The following is a 21,048-nucleotide window of genomic DNA, read 5'->3' on the forward strand; positions in this document are numbered from 1 at the left end:
TAAAATTTTTAGATATCACCTTTAGTATCAATGTGCTTTTCTTGTTATGTATGTTTCTCTTGACAGTAGTCTTCCTCTTTTGTGATTACTTCACTCATGCCAAGAAGGAACATAACTTTCATGTGTACGAAATGTACTTATCAAAGAGAAATTGTTGCTTTAGTAACTAAATCTCTTGCAAATTAATGATTGTGCTTCATAGTTTGAATTTGATTTTTTACCAAAACAAATTATCTAATAATCAATCAAACAGTCTCCTGATTATGATTATGATTATGATTATGGAGCCGTATAAGTCTTCTTCCTATCCAAGTTTTCTAGAATAATACACGATATTAAATAGGGGGTCCATCGTGCTTCATTTTCAATCGTCAATTCAAATTCACAGATATTAAAATGATGTTTAGCTATTCAAAACTTACAAATCAGATTGAACTGTTTTTTCAATGGCTAGCTTGAACTCTTTTACTTTTTCCCATTAGAATATTGCAGCAAGGTCAATGAGGCCTTCAACAGATTGCATTTCACACTGGCAACATATTAAAGCTCCCAGGTTTTACAACAAGATCTACCTACTGGCAATATCATTTTCACTATTCAAATGTGGATGTCTTCTTTGAGAACAAAATGAGAACGGAATCATTCTTGTTGAAATTTTCATTAGAGAACCTTATACCTTTGGACTATTTTAGTATGATGACAAAGTCATATTACATACTGTTTTTGTAGTAACATATCCTTAAATGAAAATGAAGATTCTATATTTTAACATAACAGAAAGAAGTCCAGGGATCATATCTAATGAAACTCGCTTGTAATATAAACTTTATAGTTCGACAAAAGTCTCCCGTTCACATTTACCATTTCCCTGATCGAGGTTTGGGTGAAATGGTGATGGAGTCCACTTGATACAGTAGCTTGGGAAATCTGAGAAAGCTACTTGCCTAAGAGTAGCTTCGCATCCATCTGGTTCTATATTTCTAAAGTTAAAAATGAAATCAACTTAATTGTCTTGCATATATCATTATAGCATCTAAGATTGCATTGTTCTTGTTATTTTTTTAATAATAATGAACTGGTAGAGGTCTGCCTGATCCCCTCCACTGTACTGAAACTGAAAGAGAAAATACAATGCAAAAGATACAGGGACTCCGGCCTGTATTGACAAGCAAGGAATGTAAATATGTAACGTGATTTCCAGCCAAAGAGCAGGATATCACAATCTTCCATGTACAAGCTTGTACTACAAAGTACAAATCTTCGGTCAGCTCAGTCAATGGTAACTACGTAGCGGTTACTATAGACTAACTAACTAAAAGAAATCTAGAACCAATGTCAATTGTGAAAAAGCTATATTCTAATGGTAGTCGTTGTCTCACTGTTTGCCATTGAAAAAGGTGAATCTCTGAGAAAATATCAAGTCTCCTTAACGACTTTAGCTTGAAAAAGAAAGAAACAAATGGTGACATAGAGCGTTGAACATTTCATAGAAATTTCTCCCCCAATGTTTGACATAGAGCACATATCTGCTTAGTAGTTCGCACAAACGTCTCGGTATTGTGGACTTATCTGAGATGACCATATAAAGAATGCTATTAAGCAGTCAATTTCAGATTTATATTGAATTGGTGTCATCCCATGCAAAATTTTAGACCTTCCCAACAGGGCTAATGTCAAATAGTTTGGTGGCAAACTCCAATACTGTTAACTTGTAGTTTCTACTTTCTAGTTATTATAGCCGGGCCTTTCACTGATCAAATTATTATTCCAGAAAATGAAATAGATGCTTGGATTATAGTTTATAGATCCATTGAACGATGGATTGTAGATCAATGATGCAAATTGCTGCAACTGGTAAATGACACCGTCACTTGGGATAATAGTTAACAAAATTTGCAAGTTGACAGCAAACTAAAAGATGCATTAAGTGGGCATAAACATGACCACTTTTTCATCTTTCATGACGACCTTCATTTGTTGCAGAAAAACAGTGAAGGGCGCAAACTGCTTAACAGTTAAACACCAAGATACCGACTACGGCACAACCACTGAACCAAAATACCACTTTTTTTTTTAACCACAGTACAAGACCGCTTATTACCTAGTAGAGATAGTTTTTTCCCTAGTACCTACTATTACAACCCTTCTATGTAGACAAGAAGAGTGAACTGTTGTCCATCTGATCAGGTAGTATTACTAGACTTGTTTGAGACAAAAAATGTTCTCCAGCACTAACCAATTTCTAAATATTTTGAAAAGCGCTAATGAGTATGCTTAAAGAACATAATGGAGGAAAGTGAGCAGTGTACAACTTCTCTCCAACTGTAACACTACAAGAGTCTTCTATACCAGTATGGCCATGTCCACTTCAGCTATTCTCTCCTACAAATCTAACCAATGAATTACTGCTAAGAACCTATCAGGCTGGCCAGCACTGCTAACTCAACGGAATATGTTTCTAATCCTGTGCAAAGAAGAGAAGCAAATAATTGGTTATCAGATCAATGGTTTCCTAGGTTATTTAGCACCATGGGGCTGCTCTTCTCCAGTTCCAAATGACCCAAGAAATCAGCTACTCAGGCATATGGTACAAGGAGACTTCAAAGATGCAAGCACCCTGGACAACCTAAACAAAACAAAATCAGCATTCCGACTTTGACAAACACTTAAAAGTTCAGATGGAACCAAAACAAAGATAGCTAAATTAGTGATACTAGTGAAGAAGCTTGCAGTTAACTCAGCCATACACCATTTAGGTACATGATATAACTATACCAGTGAGATTCAAAGAGTTTACATTGGAAGAATCAAACTTTGGGATCCTATAAACTAAAGTGAAGAAGAAACCACATTTTTTTATCTCTAAAAACAATTAAAATAAATAAAAAATAAAAAAAATAGACATAAAACTTCTTATCCTGATTTCCCAATTTTACTTAGGTTTTGATCTCCATGAAAAATAGTGTGGACAGCACGCTGTATTATCTAACTAAAACAAAACTAGATAAAATCTTTCCAAGCACAAGAGTATAAAGTTCAAGTAGCGAATCAGCAAGGGTAGATCACTATATATGGCCTCCAAATTTACAGAACTGAAGAACATGTTAATAGTCATATACCAAACAAAACTTGGCTAGGCTTTCATTAAGACCCCAAACAGAACCTAACACCAAAACTGCAGCTTGATAACCGCAATGTTCGTTCTTCACAACATGAACTGCTCCTAAATCCTAACTATTACACAGATATATATACATAGTGGGAATCTAAAATTACTTTTACCACAAAATAAGAGGCCTGAACAATCTACCTATATAAATAATACCATAGTTTTCAAAGCAATCATCGGCTGCAAAACAAGAAGCTGCACGCTTAGACTTGGGCCTTACTTTTTTCAGCATCCATCTCATTGACGCTTTTTGAAACCAATTGGTTCCGCACAACAAGGCCACGGTTCCTAGAATATGTTTTAATTGGTCCAGGTCTTATCGAGAGGGAGTCTCGTGGTTCTGAGTCACTGTGAGGATCTGTAGATTTGCTTGCATCTCCCCTATGAGGCATTAGCTCCTCTCCAACTTCAACAGAATCCTTCATTAACTGTAAACAGAAAAATATCAGGTCTTGCATAGTATTAAACAACAATGAAATTATTTACCAGGAAAGAACTGTACCTTCCAATCTTGGAAGTCAAACCTAAAGACAAAATGGTTGTAAGAAACAGTTTTTGAGGTTACTTCATTTGCAGAAGGAGCATTCTTTGGGGCTGAAGAAGGAAAAGAGAAAAAATGAATAATAAGTATACAACCCCAAACAAAAAAACATGCTAAAACCTCAATGTCAATGTTCGAACTTACAAACTAGATGATGCTTCTTGTCATCCACATTTATTTCTACTCGTCCATCTTTTACAAGAAATGAGAGAGCAAAAATGTTCTCAATGGTTTGAGCAAATGAGTTTCGGTTCAGTACTAGGTTTTCCAGCTTCACACTCTTCTTTTTCTCAGTATATCAAACATTGTTGACATATTCTTATCAGTATCACTACTCTTTACATCAGCACTGTCAAGCTGCATCCAAACATGAAAGGAACATATGCAAGACATAGTGAAAAGAGAGGGTCATCCTAGACAAAATTCAGCAAAGTAAGGTTCTACTTGTTGGTATTAAAGTTTCAAGAGAAACAGAGGGTCCTTGTAGCATCACACATTCCTCTCTAATGACTACCCTCCTTTTTTTTTGCAAATAAGCATTCGGTGAATAAAATTTGTCAGTGCATATACCGTATTTATATAAAGCATATGCTAACACAAGCTTCTAGGGAGGAACAACATGTCAACTTCTTATGTATGTCTGCAGCATCACAAATTCCTCATAAATAATGATGCAAACAAGACGATGCAAACAAGACGATGCAACAACAAGGGTGTCTAAAGCAAGGATAGCAAACCTCTTCCGGGCGTGAACTATCACTTAACCTAGTGCGTTTACGCCGAGCCATAACCTTCCTTTCCTTCAATTCTGTATTCATTGGCCCAACCCTTCAAAACCAATAAAACACATACACTTAAAACCACATTGGCCCAAAACAAATGAAAATGCTGCTTAGATTAAAAAAAGAGAATGTCATTGTTATTTACATGGTACAGAATCCCAATGTCTTCTTGAAAACCTTAGGCGCAGAACGACCAATGTCCTTCCACATCATCGAGGAACAAGCATCCCTAGTACTACTAAATTCTCGGAGTAGCAAAGTTACAAAATCCGATGGTTTTATTCCCTCGTTGCATTCCGACTTGACAGAAGTTGCCAACATACTGGTTAAGTCAAGAAATGCCTCAGCATCAGCCACTTGTTCTCTGGGCCTTTGAACTATAAACCAACAACAACAAAAAATCAACATAATAACGGGAAAAAAAAATGACATATGGACGCGATTCAAAGTTATAACTAGCATCCCTATTCTTCCCAAAAAGTTCTGTCTAACTTCTAGTACATCACCATGTTTAGGGTCAAGAACAAATATGATTCAAACATAGAAAAGATAACTTTTTTATACATTAGAACAAAACGGGTATCTAAAAAACAAGTGTTTAACATCTAAATTCTAATTAAAAGTAAAAAAGATTGAATTTTTTTCACATTACCAGTTTGATGAAGGCTTTCAACTTTGTCAAGAATAGATTTAAACTTTTCTGAATCAACACTAGCAATCTCATCTCTTTCATCTGCAAAATAAATAAAAAAACCATGTGTCATAACTCAACAAAAAAAAAAAAAAAAAAAGAAAATTGAAGAAGGAATACAAACCGTTTATGAAGTTTTTGACTTGGAGATACGATGACCTTATTAATCTACGGTCTACTATGGTCTGATTAAGTGAACCCTTCTTATCTACTTCAGCCATTTTTTTAAGTAAGAAATCTAATGACTCTAAAAATTGGATTTTGAGACCTTCTCTCTCTGTCTTTCGTTTTTGAATATAAAGAGGTGGTGTTTGTTTTCGGTTTTACTTTCTTCCCGCGGTTTTCTTTTCCCTCTCTTGAAAATTATTAAGGAGGAGTAACGGCTCAAACTTCAAAAAAGATAATTGTTGAGATTTTGAAATTTCAAAAAGACTGAGGTGGTATGTCTCGTTTCGGTATTTTGTTAAATGTATTTCAGAAATTGAGAAGAGAAAGGGTCATTAATATTGACTAGCCAACATTTTGCTCTCCTTTTGTTTTTGTTGGTGGACTTATTAAAAAGGATGATAAAATTCCACATAATTCAGTGGACTTACTTCTAGCGTTGTGTATACTAGTGATGAATGTTTTTGCAAAATCCTAAAAAGATTATCAAACAAGTGCTTCTATTAGTAAACTAAGAACCATAGTTCCGAATCTCATTCTTTATTGTTGAAATTCTGATAAAGGCTTCAAACACTTCGTATAAAGCTTATTCCGAATTTCCGACCAAATTTTGAAATCAGTGATATTCTAAATTAATTTTAACTTTCCATTTCGTTTTCTTAAAAACCAGCTGAAATATGCAAATGAATCATGTCCATTCACATATACCGGACTGATAATTCACTATAGCTATTTTTCTTCCAAATATAAACACTCACACTAACACTGTGTTTGGTTCACAGATTTTTCTTTCACATGGAAATCACAATATCAGAATCTAAATACCTTAAATCGTTTTTCCTGAATTTTACTTTCTAATTGTTTGATTTGAGACACCTGCAAATCCTGTATCGTTCTAAAACAACATTGAAACCCTTCGACATCTCTTTTTTGCGAAATTGAACGTTAATGGCTGGAAGATTACTTATACATACATCGATTAAAATGGGTTTGAAAATTTGAGATTATCTCGAGGTGAAATTAATCGATTTGTAGATTGTGTCGGTAGTTCTCCATTTTTTTTGGTAAAGTTTATAAACCTTGGTCGAGACAACAGAGGAAGAAAACGAGTTCGTCTTTTTTCAAAATGATATCTAAGATTTTAAATTCCATGAAAACCTTTTCTTTTCTCACATTTTCCATAAACCAAAAGCCTAAGTCACGGATGGAAAGCTTCTAAAGAAACACATAACCACTTTGCATTTGTCTTCAGAATCGGTATTGGTCTTTGATCACCGCCACACTATTCAGCTGATGTTCATAGGTTTTAGATTTCTTTTTTCAAGTAATTAACATGAGCTAAAAAATGTAACTCGAGTATAATCAACCAAAGAAACGAAGCCAATGAACTTTCCTTATCTAAACAACAATAAAAAGATCAATAACCCAAATTAAAAATGAAACTAAACTTTACGGAAATACTACAAATCAACACGCCCAGATTGTGTAAGAGCCCACATGACAAGATGTAGATCATGTGTTATGCATAGGCGAGCTTCACATGCTAAAGTTGTTTTATTTATATACGTTAGAATATGATATTATAGATGTTTTTATCGTCCACTTTCACCAAAATATAATGGAATATAATGGCATATTCTATATAATTAGCTTAGATTGTTCCGATATTTATTTATTTTCTTTTATTATTATTTTTTTTTTTGCTTTACGACTTGGTGAGTTTTATTAATTTGTTTTATTTATAGCCCTTGAATGCTAAAAGTTGACGACTCTGAGATTCTTGAAATATGGCTTTATCCTGGTCTAGATGTATTTCCGCAAATTGTTCCCCGTAGGATTGGTTAGTCAACAGTTCATACTCAGAGGCCTGCAAAATCATAGCAAAACTACAGTTCTCCAGAGACTCATGATGATTGAAGTCATTAAACTTTCAACTGTTTCCTTGTTAAGGGAAAGACAAGTTAACCTGTTGAATCCTTTAAAGTTTAAACTAGTGTGGTGACTGCAATATACAACCTTGCAACTCTAAATTTGTCAAATATTGACAAGAAAAGAGACTTGAATGCACCTTATAAAGTTAGAAGGAGTGTGCTTTTTGAATGGCATGGACTAGATGGTTTATCTGCAATTGACAATTGACATCACCCAGGCAGAATCCGAAAGATTATATTAACCAAAAATCTTCTAATTGTTCCATGAAGTAACATAACCATAGTAATAAACTTAACAAATTTGAACACGAACACCGTTCACGTGTAGGAGGACCAATAGTATATTAAGACCAACCCAGCCAATCATCCAAAAAGGCCCGACATTGTAAGCTAGCGTGACTTGCCTATAAAGCTTTCTTGCCGAATACTACGCTTTAGGAATAAAACCTCTTCACCAAGAAACAATAAGCCCTCTCAAACGCCCCTCGTTCCAAATTTTCTTCTTTAACAAGATTCAATGGAAAACACATATGATCAGAACGACAACTCACACAACCAGTATCATCAACAACAAAAGCAGACCTATTATGATAACATCACCAAAATACTACCGGGAAACCTTCGGTCGTCATCTGAGAAGTTTGATATCCTCTTTGAAGAAGAACGTTTGAAGAATAATAGAAGTTTGACTGAAGACATTACTTATTATGCAGGTACTGGTTACTTAACTGGTGCTATACTTGGTGGTCTAAAAGGAACAATTGAAGGACTAAAATCTGCTGAACTCGGCGATGCTAAAAAGATAAGGATAAATAGGGCGTTGAATGCTGGTGGTTTGAGGGGTAGAAAGTTTGCGAATGTATTAGGTTGTTTGGGTTTGATTTATGCTGGTATGGAAAATGGTGTAGGTGCTTATAGAGGGAGTGATGATTTGGTCACTAGTGTTATTGCTGGTTTAGGGACCGGAGCGATATATAGAATGGCGTCTGGATTGCGGGGTGCTGCTGTTGCTGGTGCTATTGGTGCTGTCCTTGTTGGTGCTGGTCTTTCTGGGAAGCAAGTGCTTAAAAGATATGTTCGCATATAGTGTGTGTTAATGAACTTTAATTGGTTTTGTGTTAAGTCTGATCTATAGGTCAACTTGGCTTTGGTGCTCCTATGCAGCTAATGTGATTTTAGTGATTTCTGTTTACAATTGCTTTATTTGAGTTTGTACTATAGAAATTAATTGTCAAGTCTAGTCTGATTATAGAAATTAATTGTCAAGTCTAGAAGTAATCGTCGAATATTGCCTGTAGATCAATGATGGAGTTGCCTCCCATTAATTGAGGTTGCTTTCAATGGAAAACAGGAAATTTAGAATCTAATTAACATTGCGATCCAGATTTAATCATTTGTCTAGTTAGGTATAGAAGGGAAAAGAATGGTGTAGAATCATTTGTAGTTATTTTGTATAGAATGTCAAGATACCGAGTATCTTGACAGATCTTTTGTAGTTATCTTCTCTTTTTATTGTTGTTTTGTAAAAGCATGATGCGGGTTGCACCCGTTTGGCTATCAGCTTCTGGGTAAATCTAAGGCGGCGGCAAAATTGAATCTAAAGTTCTGAACTGAACTGAATTTCTAAGACATTGTGCCCACAATCCTTGAATACACATTGCTCCTTAAATACACATTGCACCATCGATCTCTCAATACTTCTTCTTGGCAATTCTGTTGGACTTCAGTAGAAAACTTAGCCTGGTGCTGCCTCCAAAACTTCTGTTGTTTACATTACTTTATTGATACAGTTTCTGTAAACACCCTTTTAAACCTCAGGTTAGATTGAAATCATAGCAAAACTCAAAAGAGTTCACCATGAGACTGTCAATCTGTATAAATCCTTAAATAAAAACATATTATGTTCATTTGAGCACCAAAATTACAATTTCAATAATACCTGTCACTACATGATATATGAAACACATTGTCTAATCAAGTTAACCAAGTTGAAATCAGTATTAGCAATGCGGTACAAGCAATCTATTCTACAGGAACAATAATTGCACACTTGTATGGTAAATGATATTCAACTTTCCCTATATGGTTTTTACTCATCCAACAAAAAGAACCTATATCCCCCATCATTACAACTAAGCCAATCTTGGTGGCGGTGTACGCATGAACAAGGGAAAGAGTGATTTGCAATACCTACAAAAGCCAAATATAGCTACTCAAAATTTGGGATCGTTTAAAATACAAACTCTTCCTCTTCAGCTCCAAGTGGTATTCTATCACCCGTCTCTCTTAGAGAACTTGCTGAATCGTCATCAATACCAAGCAAGTACTGAAGACGGGATAGCTTCTCCGGTGCTGGATCGCTCTTCAGGTAGATAACATAAAGATCTGAAAGCTCCTCTGGTACCTCCCACGACAATGGTTCAGCAGGCACAGCCTTGTCACATGTTAACATGTTATTAAGAGAAGAAACCTGCATTAAAGAGTTTTAAATTCTTGGTCAGACAATCAAACTTCCCTTCCTTTCATCTACTAACATATAGGTTGTGTACTCAAAGTTATGACCAATTAAAATCAGATAACTAGCATGCTTTGTCCATACCACTCCTGAGTGGTTCCTTTGGCGTAGGAGTGCCACAGCCTGAATCAGTGAATTAGAAAGCCTGGCCTTGGCAAGCTCGTGAACAACAGTTTTTGCCTTCTCAACATTGATGCTAAGATCTAAAGGAATCTTTGTGTAGACTTCTTCTTCATCAAACTCTCCAGTACCAGAAGAAAATATCTCATCTACAGTTTTTTTAAAAAGATTTTCCCGTAAGCTTTCAGAGATCATCGTATCCAAGTCAACACTCGCTTCTTTAAGTTCTCGGATCTGCTTCATATTAAGTCTTCCTTGACTGACAGCTGTTTCTATTGCAGATGCCATTTTCGATCTTGTTATGGTTTTAATAACCTTTTGGGCATGCTCTGCTGGCAGACCAACCTGCTTTTGCACTTCATTAAGCTGATCAATTCTGGCCTTTGTTAGCTGCCCATCTGCCAGAATAACCTCAGCTTGCTGCCTGAAAGCCTTCTCAGCCAAGCTTCTATGGACTTCAACAATTTCTTTACCAGTCAAACCCAGAAGCACACCAAGCTGATTTAACAGCAAATACTCTGAATTGTCCCTCTTGGTGGCAATTTGTGCCCCAAATGGAATTTTCGTGACCTCCCCTGTAATGCAGTACATCAAGTAGGTCTGGTAAAGTTCAGTCCTATCCCTTAGCGACAGGTCATCCTTGAGATTTATCTCAGTCTGAGATGGTTTCCCTAGCTTGGCTTCAAGCTCCTGGCTAGGTCTTGTTTTTCTTAGTGTCTGGATGGATTCCCACTCCTCTTCTTCCTCAAGTTCCTTTGTTTGTTCCACCGGCTCTTCTTCGGATTTAGTGTCAACGTCAGAGTCAGTAGTCTCCCCTTTAATGTCGGCTACCAATTCAGTTACAACTAGTGTGTTGAATGCAATCATCTTCTTCAGCTCTCTCGCAGACTCAGTGCGACTACCAGCGGCTCGAGATAGTTTGATGTAGTTTACGAACATCTTACGCACCTAATATGAAGGGATACAGTTAACAAATAATTATGTTAGAAGGTACATCAGGCACTGAAAATAGCGCACTTGTGAACAATCACTTTGCTTTTCTTGGCAAGTCTAAGGAACTTGCACAACCCACTTGAACGTATATTGCTTGTATGGTGATGGTGGTGGTGGAGGTGTTCTGTGTATATAAGAACATATTTTTCATCCAAAAAGCAGTCATAGAGAAGATCCACATAATTCATTCCCAACCAAATGAAGAGATTTAGAAACAGCATTTACTTCACATTGCACATGTAGCCCAAACAAATACTTACTGCTTTGCTGGCAATATCCATTGCAGCATCCTTTGTGAGGCGGAGGCCGTGAGCAGCTTTTCTCACAGAGGCTCTGACATCAGCATCATATCCATCAACACCTGATGCAATCGCATCCCGCACAACCTGAAAACAAACTTCAATATGTATTAGTGTCGAACTGAACAGAAATCTGGTTCATGTAAGTATACGATAAGTGAATTCTACATCAATAATCTACAGATTAAGGCACACCGTATGCCTATTTTAACGTAGAAATGCTTTTGAAGGCCACGGAGTGAAACCAACAAGTCCTGATGCTTTATTTACAAAATGATCACGAGCATCACCAGACAACGAAAACCAATGTACGATAGCTATATTACGCATTGTACCATCATTTCTCATACCAAGAATACTGGTGTTGTTGGTCTTTATTTAATGGACTAACAATTTGGGAATATGACTACAAAAGAAAAGGCTTCCGACCCCGCCACATGAAACAATAGAGTGTAATGAATGGATCACCTTTTCGAACAAACTGCCACAAATATCTGAGTGTGCTGTTTCGACGGTTTTCTGAGGAATACAGAGCATAACCCTAAGCCGCAGTAGAGCAGAAACATCCTCCTCACTCAATTCCCCTTTGGCTACCAACTGCTTGAGCTTCTGCTGATAGATATCTGAAAGGAATTATCGTGTCCTGTTTTAATAAGTAAGCAGAAACTATAGAAAAACCTGAACACATTTACTCCAACAAAGGTAATATTCCAAAAACAACTTATTTTAATACCTTGACTAACAGTTATACAAGAGATCATGCATAATACATGGATCACTAATCTAGAAATAAAGAGCAAGATGATGATTAGAGCATATTAGTGACCAAATGATAAGAATAGATGTAAAATACCTTTGTGAATATCACTGGCCATCTGGGGATCAAAGTGCAATTCATCACAAAGGTTTTGAAGGAATGTTGCTTTGCTGTCTGCAGCTTCTAGGTCACCACTGGACACAGCTTGTGAAAGCCGTCTGCGATAAACTTTTGAGGCAACTTCCGACATTATAGCTTCAGCCTCTCTATTGCCTAACCCAAAGATATTTTTCAAATGGTTCAGAGCAACAAGCTACATAAAAGAAAACACAAAGACAAAAAAAGTATTAGTGGTTAAAGTAGTAAAATCTGGAACCAATTATGAACTATGCATCCTTTAACAATTTCAAAAGTATATGCAAACACGACCACGACTGGAACATGAGAAGTGTAATGATATATACCTCCACAGATAATCGGTTAAAATATTTGTGCAATGTGCAAGTGGATTGGGGAAAGAACAACTACCATAATATAAATAGATAAAGAAACAACAAACTGTCTTTCTTTGGGGACAATGAATACCTACTGTGCTACTACAGGTTAAATATATTTAGTTATTTAATTAAACAAATAAATAAAAAGATATACAAAAGTACCACACACACACACACAAAAAAAGAATTGAATTCCATCACCATATTTGGCACCGGTTACACCTCAAATCTAATAAACTTCAGCTTATCAACTTTGCACTTTTTTTCAAATAGATATTGAGGAAGGTGGCAGTCCTACCAGACGTTGGCAAAGTACGGAAGTCCACTCACATCATTCTCTTACAGAAAAAACCTAAGTAACATGGAAAGTTCATTTTCTTTATAAAAAATAACCGCGAGTCGGACACACGGACACCTTGTGCATACGATTTCAAATGGGGTTTCTTCTATACCCTAAAACTCTAAAAGACTAAGAAAATAATCTATTAACATAGTTACACGATATGCCACTTTCATAGTAATTTATTTATATGGAGGCGCTTTGTAAGGTCTTGAGCCCAAAAATTAGTTGTGTAACTAAGGAATAGTACTAGGTTTCTTTTTAATTAGTTGTGCTCATGTGTACTTCATATAAGTCACTCTGTTGGCAGTCCGACACGACACGCATATCTGTGTCAATGTGACTTAGGAAAAAAATCAAAAACCAATGGAGAAATTTGCAACAATATAGGAAAGTTCATCAAAGAAGTCAACTATTAGTACTAAAATTTCTCTTGTCTAAATAAGTAAAACACCTCTCAAGGACTCAATGTGCAACTATTCTTGTTAATGCATGGGGTCAAGAAAGCTCTAATAGAAATCTCTAATAGGTATTCACTAGGACAGTTATGTGGAGTCCACAGTATGAAATTATCCAGAAGAAGCTAGATTAGGAAATATATGACAACTACCTTCTTTATATACCACCTAGTAAACTGGAAGCCTCCTGATCAATTTAGCTTTACAAGCAAAACATTGGCAAATTTGGAAACCATAAAATGCTCTATTATTTTTTCTTCTTTTAAAAAGGAAAGAAGAAAATAAAAAACAGAAGGGTTAAACTTCATCATAGCTATGAATGAAGCACTTTCTAAATGTGAACTAGTGTGCATGGTTCTAAAGGCACAAGTCCAAAGAGTGTACTCAGCTGGGACAAACTTCGTGTTGTGTGAGTTTTGCTGTTGGCTTTCTTTTTACTTCTTTGTTGTTGTTTTTATCTTAGCTTCTTGCTAAGATTGGTTGCTTAGTTGTAGTTTTGTTCTGTTTGAGAAGTGGTTTCCTTTTATAGGAAAATAAAATGATAGAACTTAAGAACGAAGAACCCAAGCAAAATTCCTAAAGAAAACACCAACAACTTCTTAACAAACAAAAAGAATGCAGAGAAAGCTTCCAAACACCTTGTTTTCTTCTATACGACCACTTGAAAAAGATTCGGCCACATACGCTCTATAGAGAAGCTTCAAATCATCCATCTTCCTGTCCCCATCATATTCACCACCTGACAAGCCAAAGAGACAGACAACATTTAACTTAACCATTATGAAAAAGCAAATCATACCATTGTAAATGACTGTGCTACAATGTGTCTGTGTTTGTTGGGGGGGAGTGGTTTCAAGTCAGCTTCTGTACCAAGTAAATTAATAGGCCCTAATCCATGAGCAAACCGGCTCGCTTCAGGATGGTTGCGTAAGTACATCAGCTGATTACTGAATGCAAGAATTTTATCAAGTTCTTCAATAACTTGTGCTGGTCCCCTGCTGGAAGAACTGATTTCGTCAGGAAAGGAAATATGATAATTGAAAGAAGAGCAAATAAAATTCCCTTTTCGTTCCAAAAATGGTTCATAAAATAATGTTTTTGTTCCCCAGCTTGAAAAAAACCAATGGCTAAGAAGATAAGGACAAGGTAAACCTCTGACCCTCGAATATCAACTATTCTAGTAAAGAGCTAAAAGCTCAAAGTTAATTGATAATGTCAAGAAATACTATGTTTTTCCTAACTTGTAGGTCTGCGCTGCAGCTCATCCATAACAAAGGACACATGTTCCTAATGTGAGAGCATTTTCAAACATGTGAAACAGTTTTGTGGTAAACATGTGTCCAATGTGTTGGTCCTTAAGTGGAGCATTCTTTAGGTTCATTGGCCCCATAAACAGCAGATGGACCTTTACATATAAGATACAGGGTAACTTTTGGATCTAGGTGGCCAAGATATTTCTTCAAACAAATGCCTCGTTTCTTTAGTTACAGAAATTGGTATATCGTTTTATACTTGTATGACATTTATCAGTCGTATAAATCATCAGCTAGATTACTCCCGCAGAACCATTTTCTTACAAATTTAGAAGTAGCACAAACAAGTGCATGTCTTGACAATAAGGATAAACTTCTTTAGGAAGTATCCAAAGTTTGTTTAATTGTGTTTCATATAGTACTATAACACCACTACTAATACCAAAAAAGGGCTTTCTGGAGGGGAAAAAGAGGCTTAACTATGAGGGCATTTAGAGAAGATTGAAACTTCTTAGGTGCATAACGTATGTGTCTAGCATTAACTACACAATAAACTCAGTCTCTTTAATATTAGTATTTAAATAATTACCAAGTACCTTAAACAATCAAATAACAGGTCTTACCTTGCTCTAATTCTAGATTTCAAGATATCCAATGCAGTTGAAATATTTTGCTCAACCAGTGTCCGTGTATGCTCCCTAAACATATCTGCAGCAAGCTGGAAAAAATAATAATAATAACACGTCACCTCAGCAAAGCCTTTCTTATAAACCTTACACAGTAGTCAAGAAAATAAAACACATTAAATTCTACCTCATCAGAAAGCTGATATTGAAGTTGTGCCTCTCGCAGGCTAATAAGCTCTCTCTCATCAACATCTAAAAACAAAATCCGTAATATCAGAAGCCAGAAACATTACACTAAAATGGACATGTTACACAGATTGGTACTCCATCTTTGTTCAGGTACGAATAATATTCATTACATATGGTACCGATTAACCAGGAACAGAATCCTTGTGAACCCAGTTGCCAGATAGACCCAATGTCCATCTTAAGAACCCACATAATCAGGTTTAAGTACACTTGAATGCAAGCTTTTAAATTTGCTAATCAAACCAGTTCCAACATACGCTACAACATTTAGCCCCACGTTAATTACCAAAGAAGCGGGTATGGCATATATGCGTAATGTTTATGTTACCTCTTCCAAGTGATTTCAGCCTGGATGAATATAACCTTTGGGCACAGTCTCGAATTGCAACTTCAACCTGGCAGACAGGGGAGTAGTATCATGTGATCCAAACAATAACGACAATATCATAAAACAGCAAAGGAATTCGCATTTGATAAATAAACACCTGAAAATTTTAAACTTGACATAAAAGCATAATTTAGCTATGCAAAATTGAAAATAAGGCTTAGAAGAACACACCTAGGTTTATGCCTCAAGGTGCGCCTCACAGACAAAAAACTCACCGTGGTTTAAGCCTTTTTATTAGTTGAAGAGGGTTATGCCTCATTAGTTCGAGGTGTATGCCTCAACACCTACGCTTCGAGGCTTTCGGCTCTTTTTCTTTAAAAATTTTTTTAAAAAAGGAATAGAAAAGAATAATAGAATAAACCTATCTTATTGATTATTAACTACGAAAATTACATAGGTTATGAAAGTCCTACAATATAAATGGGCGATGTTGCACTAAACCCTTAGTTGCAACTCCATGGATGACCCGAATAGTAACGATGGAGACGTTGAGGATGGATAGTAATATGGGAGATTGACTTTTCTCCATTACTTTGCTTTGGACTTTGCATAGACTAGTAGAGCACTTCTCTTTGTTGTATTCTGGTTACATGGACACGCCATATTTTGAAAAAAAATCCGTGTAAGATACGTATCCATGTGTTCGTGTCGGACATATCAGACACATATTGTATGTAACTAGTATTTGCCCGTGCCGTACAGCACAAATACGCGGGCGCCGAACCCCCGACGCGCCCCCTATTTTTTTTTAAATTAGCCCATACTCATGTTTCCAAAGCCCAATAATCTATAAAAGTTCAACCCAAAAACAGTCCAGGCTTTTTTTGTGTGGGGTGGGTGAGGTGAGAAAAACTTTTAAACTCACCCAAAAAAAACTTGTTAACTCACCCCAAAAAACATTTTAGTGGCTATAGTTAGGGGGTGGCACGACCACGTATCACCTTATGAGGTGGAATTTGTCAACCCACACCACCCTTCTTTGTTATATAGATTTACCTCAAATTTTGATATCTTGTCGGGTCCGACAATTCGTATCCGTGTCCAATCGGACACACCTACCCGAGTAAATGTAACCTAGGTTGTATTTGTTTCCTTTTGAAATTTTGATATTATGGATTTATGCCGTGTTTTGCCAAGTCTTACTTAGATTTTAGAATGGGAAACTTTTGCTGTCTACAATATAGCAATTACTATTGCCTAGTCATTAGTATCTTGATGTTGACATATTATTTAATGGGTCTTGTTCTTTATAATGATATATCTCTTGCTTTTATCAAAAAAAATTCTTATGCAGCTCGTCAATGTCACTAACAAGGTAAAACTTATTGCTGAAGTAAATTTGTTGATATAAAATCAAGTTTTGTCTTTTTCTGATTTTTTTTTAGAATTTTTCGAGAACTTTTGCAAATGAGAATTTGAGGTGACGCCTCGAGGCTTAAAGGCATTTTTTAAACATTGAATGAAATTAAATCTACAGGATTTTGGAATGACAGGTCAAGGGTGAGGACATCCAAAATTTAGAAAATATTCATTACAGCTAAATATTGTTCCTTTGCAATTTTAGAGGCTCTAAACTTTTCATTCTGCGTAAAAACAGACTGCAAATGAGAATAAAACGTCATTACGACCTCAAAAGGTATCAGGTTTGGTAGCCTATGATTTCAACAGGTTTTCAAAGTGTTGATCCATCAAAATGCCAGTATATACACTTGAACTTCTTTTGCCTTGATAACATAAACAAGGGTTTAAACACCAATGAAAGTTAAAGCAGCAAACAGAATCCTGATAGGAGAGTCTACATACCTGAGAATTAGTAATTTTAAAGACACGCTTCCAAGGCAAAAGGAAAGCTGATGCTTCACCAAAGACGAGTGTCGAAACATAAATCAGCTTCTGAAATGCCTGCACTGGAAACTCACTAATAATGCGTTTGTTTCACATCTCTTAACATTTCTTTAGATATTCATCAAATGTAAAGTTATTAAGAAGCAAAGATCAATAAATGACTTACCCGACGTTGCTCTATGTCATCTTCGCGGTCACCAGTTTCTAGCCTTTGCCTGAAGATTCGCCTCCCAATCTAAACAAATTATATCAAAATATTCATTTCATGATCTGATATTCTGATAAACATCATTCAATTGATTATCATGTACTGCAGAAGGACATAGCATGCATCAGCATTTATAAACTATGAAGTTTCTATGAGAATCCAAGTTACATTGACACGGATCGGTCCGTTTCCAACACGGATACAAAGTTGCTGACACGGCAAAATATCAAAAATTGAGTATGCCCGACACTGCCACATGGATACGTATCCAACACAAATTATTTTCAAAATATGGTGTGTCCATGTAACATATCATAAAATGCAAACATGTAGGCATACCAAGACGTCAGAAAGCTCAAACTTAAATGTGAAGTGTTTTTCCTCTTCTTTTTTTTAATAATTAATCTCCACCAATTAAGAAAGCATTAAACAAGAAAAAAAAAATGAAAAACAATATAAGATCCTTTTTACTGGTAAGTCTTCAGTTGTTAGAGGTGAAATTAGGACTTACGACTTTGTCTTGGGTCATGGTGCAATGCTTCTACAAACTCTAATTATGATACATATACAGCAGTGGGAAGATAGTATCTTACCGAACACACATATTCAACTGATGTTGTGTCTGAAAAACATATCTGGCATAACATTTGTCAAAAAAAAAACTTGAAATGCAACCTTCACCCCATTGGATACCTACCTCCATATGTACAGCAGCTGCATCTGGATCATCTATCCCCAGGGCACTTTTGAACTTGATAATTGTTTCAACTTCATTGCCTTTGAGGTTTTCCCCTCCAGGGGGAAGAATAGATGAGACAAACCTAAAGGAAGAGAAGAATACAAAGTAAATGGAAGTATTCACATACCAATACAACATGAATGAATGTATGCAAACAGTAAATCAAATCAGCTAACTGAATATGTAATTCCAATATCTGTGCAAATCATAGAATATGTATGAATGAACCAAGAAGAGCACCATTTCCATCAAGAGCCAAAATACGGAGATCAACACACTCCAGCCAGAATCATAGACCAAGCGGGGCCATTGTATGGTACGATTTGTAATAAAATCATAACATCAACCAGGCGATCAAGGTAATCGATATCTAACTAGCTCCAAGTCAATGTCAGAATAGCCTCATTGCTATAAGTATTCCTTTAGTAGTAAATAGCTACTATTTTACATCTGATAGTCCTGAAATATATATAGCGATAGTTTCCGACAACACAAAATCTCTATACTAACCAAATTATGCGTGGATTTTGTGCAGTGTAAGAAAACAACAGGGAGAACAATTCCTGACAGATTGGTATCTGTGTTCCTAATTAATTTCAAATTACCGGTATTCGTATAAGAAATTGAATTTCCAAGAAGGCCTATAGGCTCACCCGCTATACAACTCACAAAGCTCAGCATTGAAGGCCTCGTCTTGTTTGCTGACACCATATCTGAAAAGAAACATGTAAATAAAATTTTAAGACCCAGCAAAGAAATTGGAATCAATGAAGTGAAGAGGGAATCATATCACTAAAGCAAAAGCAATTAACAATGAAAAGGAAACAAAACCCGTGTTAACATAAAACAGAGCTAATCCTGAATCCTCACTAGTCAAGAAGTCAAGAAACCACTCCCTCGTGTTAACAATCTATACATCAAAGTTAATCAAAATGTATGTACTAAGTGTGCATGTTAAGACATAATCATATAAAGTACCACGACACCAGTCAAAAACCGGATTAAACAGGCTTAACATTATTATACAAAACACTAATACTTCAAAAAAACAAAATTTTAAAACCAGAACCTTTCCGCAATTTTCACAACATCCTGATTATCCAATTCCGTCGGGTCATCAAAACCCGCCACGTAATTATGCAAGTTCACAGCCGCCACATCCGGTACACAACTATTCATACCATAAACAGCTGCACTACTAGCAGCACCAAGAGCAAGAGCACCACCTAACCCAGTATTCCTATTCCCACCAAATTTAAACCCTAGTCCATAACCAGCTGCAATAGCACCAGCTACAATTACAACTGAACTAGCTAATCTTATTGATGGTGATAAACTATCTACTAATATTTGTATTCCAGATAACTCTTTTTTCCCACCAAATACATTTTGATTATTATTATTAGTTGAAATTTGTTGTTGTTGTTGTTGTGGTGTGGAATTTCGGGTAATTGATAAACGATATCGAAAGTTTCGGTTTTTGGGGTTTGAGATTTTGATACGATGGAGAGATGGGTTTATGAAGTGAGGGAAGAGAAGGGGGTGTGGAGTTGAAGTTGGTGATGTGATTTGAAGTGAGAGATTCATGACTAGGGTTTAGGGTTTTCAGGATGGTGAACAAGTGAGGAAGATAAAATGCGGGTTATCTAGAAGAATAAATTATTTTATAAGACTGATATACCCCTTGTGAATAGCTTTGGGATGAACTGAGGAGTAAGGTTGTTTTGGGTGTTTCAAGTGTTTAAGGACGTGCATGGCGAGTGTTTCAAGTGTTAATCGATTTTTTACTTTAGTGTGTAGGCCAGTTCTAATTTGTTTTCAAGGCTCGAGTAATCAAGTAAGAGGGCTTCTAGAGTATCCATGCCGCACTATAGATGTGGTGTTGCCAAATAGGTTAGCGAAAAATTCAAAAAATAAAATAGAAATAAAAAATATGAAAATGTCCACTTTAGCGCTAGTTTCATTTAGTGTTCTTACATTCTCAAATCTCTAATTCTAACCATCGAGTGTTATTGCCACATCAACCCACCGTCTACTCGCAAAAGGTACTCTCTCTCTCTATCTCTTTTTAACCCAAATTTTTCATGAATCAGTTGGTTTTTTTTGTTTTGTGACAATTAGTTAAACTTACTATTTCAGTCGATTTCTTTTATAAACCATGACTTTGATTGGTGATTGTTTGGTTTAAAATTTTATTTTGGTTTAAGCATTAGTTGGTTGTTGGGATTGGGTGGTTTGTTTCTATTGTGTATGCATAATCTATAATCATAGGTCTAATGTCTATCGTCCTCTTTAGTCAGTTGATTCATTTTATGCATTATCTCGTAAGTAGGTCAGTGGTTAGCTATTAAGTAGCTAGTGTTATAAATTGTAGTGTATCTCATCTATTGGGATGAGAGAATAATATTATTGCAGTTTGCACTTGTGTGTGGATTAGGAGGTCAAAGGCTCCTCAATAAACCTTAATGTTATGTGTTTTTTA

General features: G+C 36.0%; 2 protein-coding genes and 1 pseudogene across 4 annotated transcripts; 1 reads left to right on the top strand and 2 right to left on the bottom strand.

Moving 5' to 3' along the window:
• Positions 1 to 3,045: 3,045 nt before the first annotated feature.
• On the bottom strand, positions 3,046 to 5,549 carry LOC147483125 (non-structural maintenance of chromosomes element 4 homolog A-like). The gene is given in 8 exon segments (XM_086577413.1): positions 3,046 to 3,597; positions 3,672 to 3,763; positions 3,855 to 4,001; positions 4,004 to 4,067; positions 4,448 to 4,538; positions 4,638 to 4,869; positions 5,145 to 5,225; positions 5,308 to 5,549. Coding segments are annotated over 8 exon segments (1,029 nt in total). The 5' UTR covers positions 5,405 to 5,549; the 3' UTR covers positions 3,046 to 3,372.
• A 2,010-nt stretch (positions 5,550 to 7,559) lies between these two features.
• LOC147483126 (mitochondrial import inner membrane translocase subunit TIM23-1 pseudogene) lies at positions 7,560 to 8,419 on the top strand (annotated as a pseudogene). The gene has a single exon (XR_015205743.1). The product of XR_015205743.1 is annotated as a mitochondrial import inner membrane translocase subunit TIM23-1 pseudogene (transcript).
• Positions 8,420 to 9,329: 910 nt separating this feature from the next.
• On the bottom strand, positions 9,330 to 20,264 carry TIC110 (translocon at the inner envelope membrane of chloroplasts 110). Of its 2 annotated transcripts, none has more exons than XM_086576353.1 (15): positions 19,636 to 20,264; positions 19,220 to 19,279; positions 18,525 to 18,648; positions 17,786 to 17,854; positions 17,578 to 17,676; positions 15,715 to 15,781; positions 15,325 to 15,389; positions 15,135 to 15,229; positions 14,129 to 14,253; positions 13,897 to 13,997; positions 12,060 to 12,276; positions 11,675 to 11,829; positions 11,168 to 11,293; positions 9,879 to 10,862; positions 9,330 to 9,749 (listed from the first exon to the last, which is right to left on the bottom strand). In XM_086576353.1, exons 1-15 carry the CDS (start codon positions 20,151 to 20,153, stop codon positions 9,510 to 9,512), a joined length of 3,045 nt encoding a protein of 1,014 aa, XP_086432479.1. In that variant the 5' UTR covers positions 20,154 to 20,264; the 3' UTR covers positions 9,330 to 9,509. The 2 variants fall into 2 exon arrangements, with proteins under 2 accessions (XP_086432479.1, XP_086432478.1); XM_086576352.1 differs by having other exon boundaries at positions 14,129 to 14,256; positions 19,636 to 20,207.
• Between the last annotated feature and the right edge of the window lie 784 nt (positions 20,265 to 21,048).

This window comes from Coptis chinensis, chromosome 8 (assembly GCF_015680905.1).
Source record: "Coptis chinensis isolate HL-2020 chromosome 8, ASM1568090v1, whole genome shotgun sequence".
NCBI classification, from domain to species: domain Eukaryota; kingdom Viridiplantae; phylum Streptophyta; class Magnoliopsida; order Ranunculales; family Ranunculaceae; genus Coptis; species Coptis chinensis.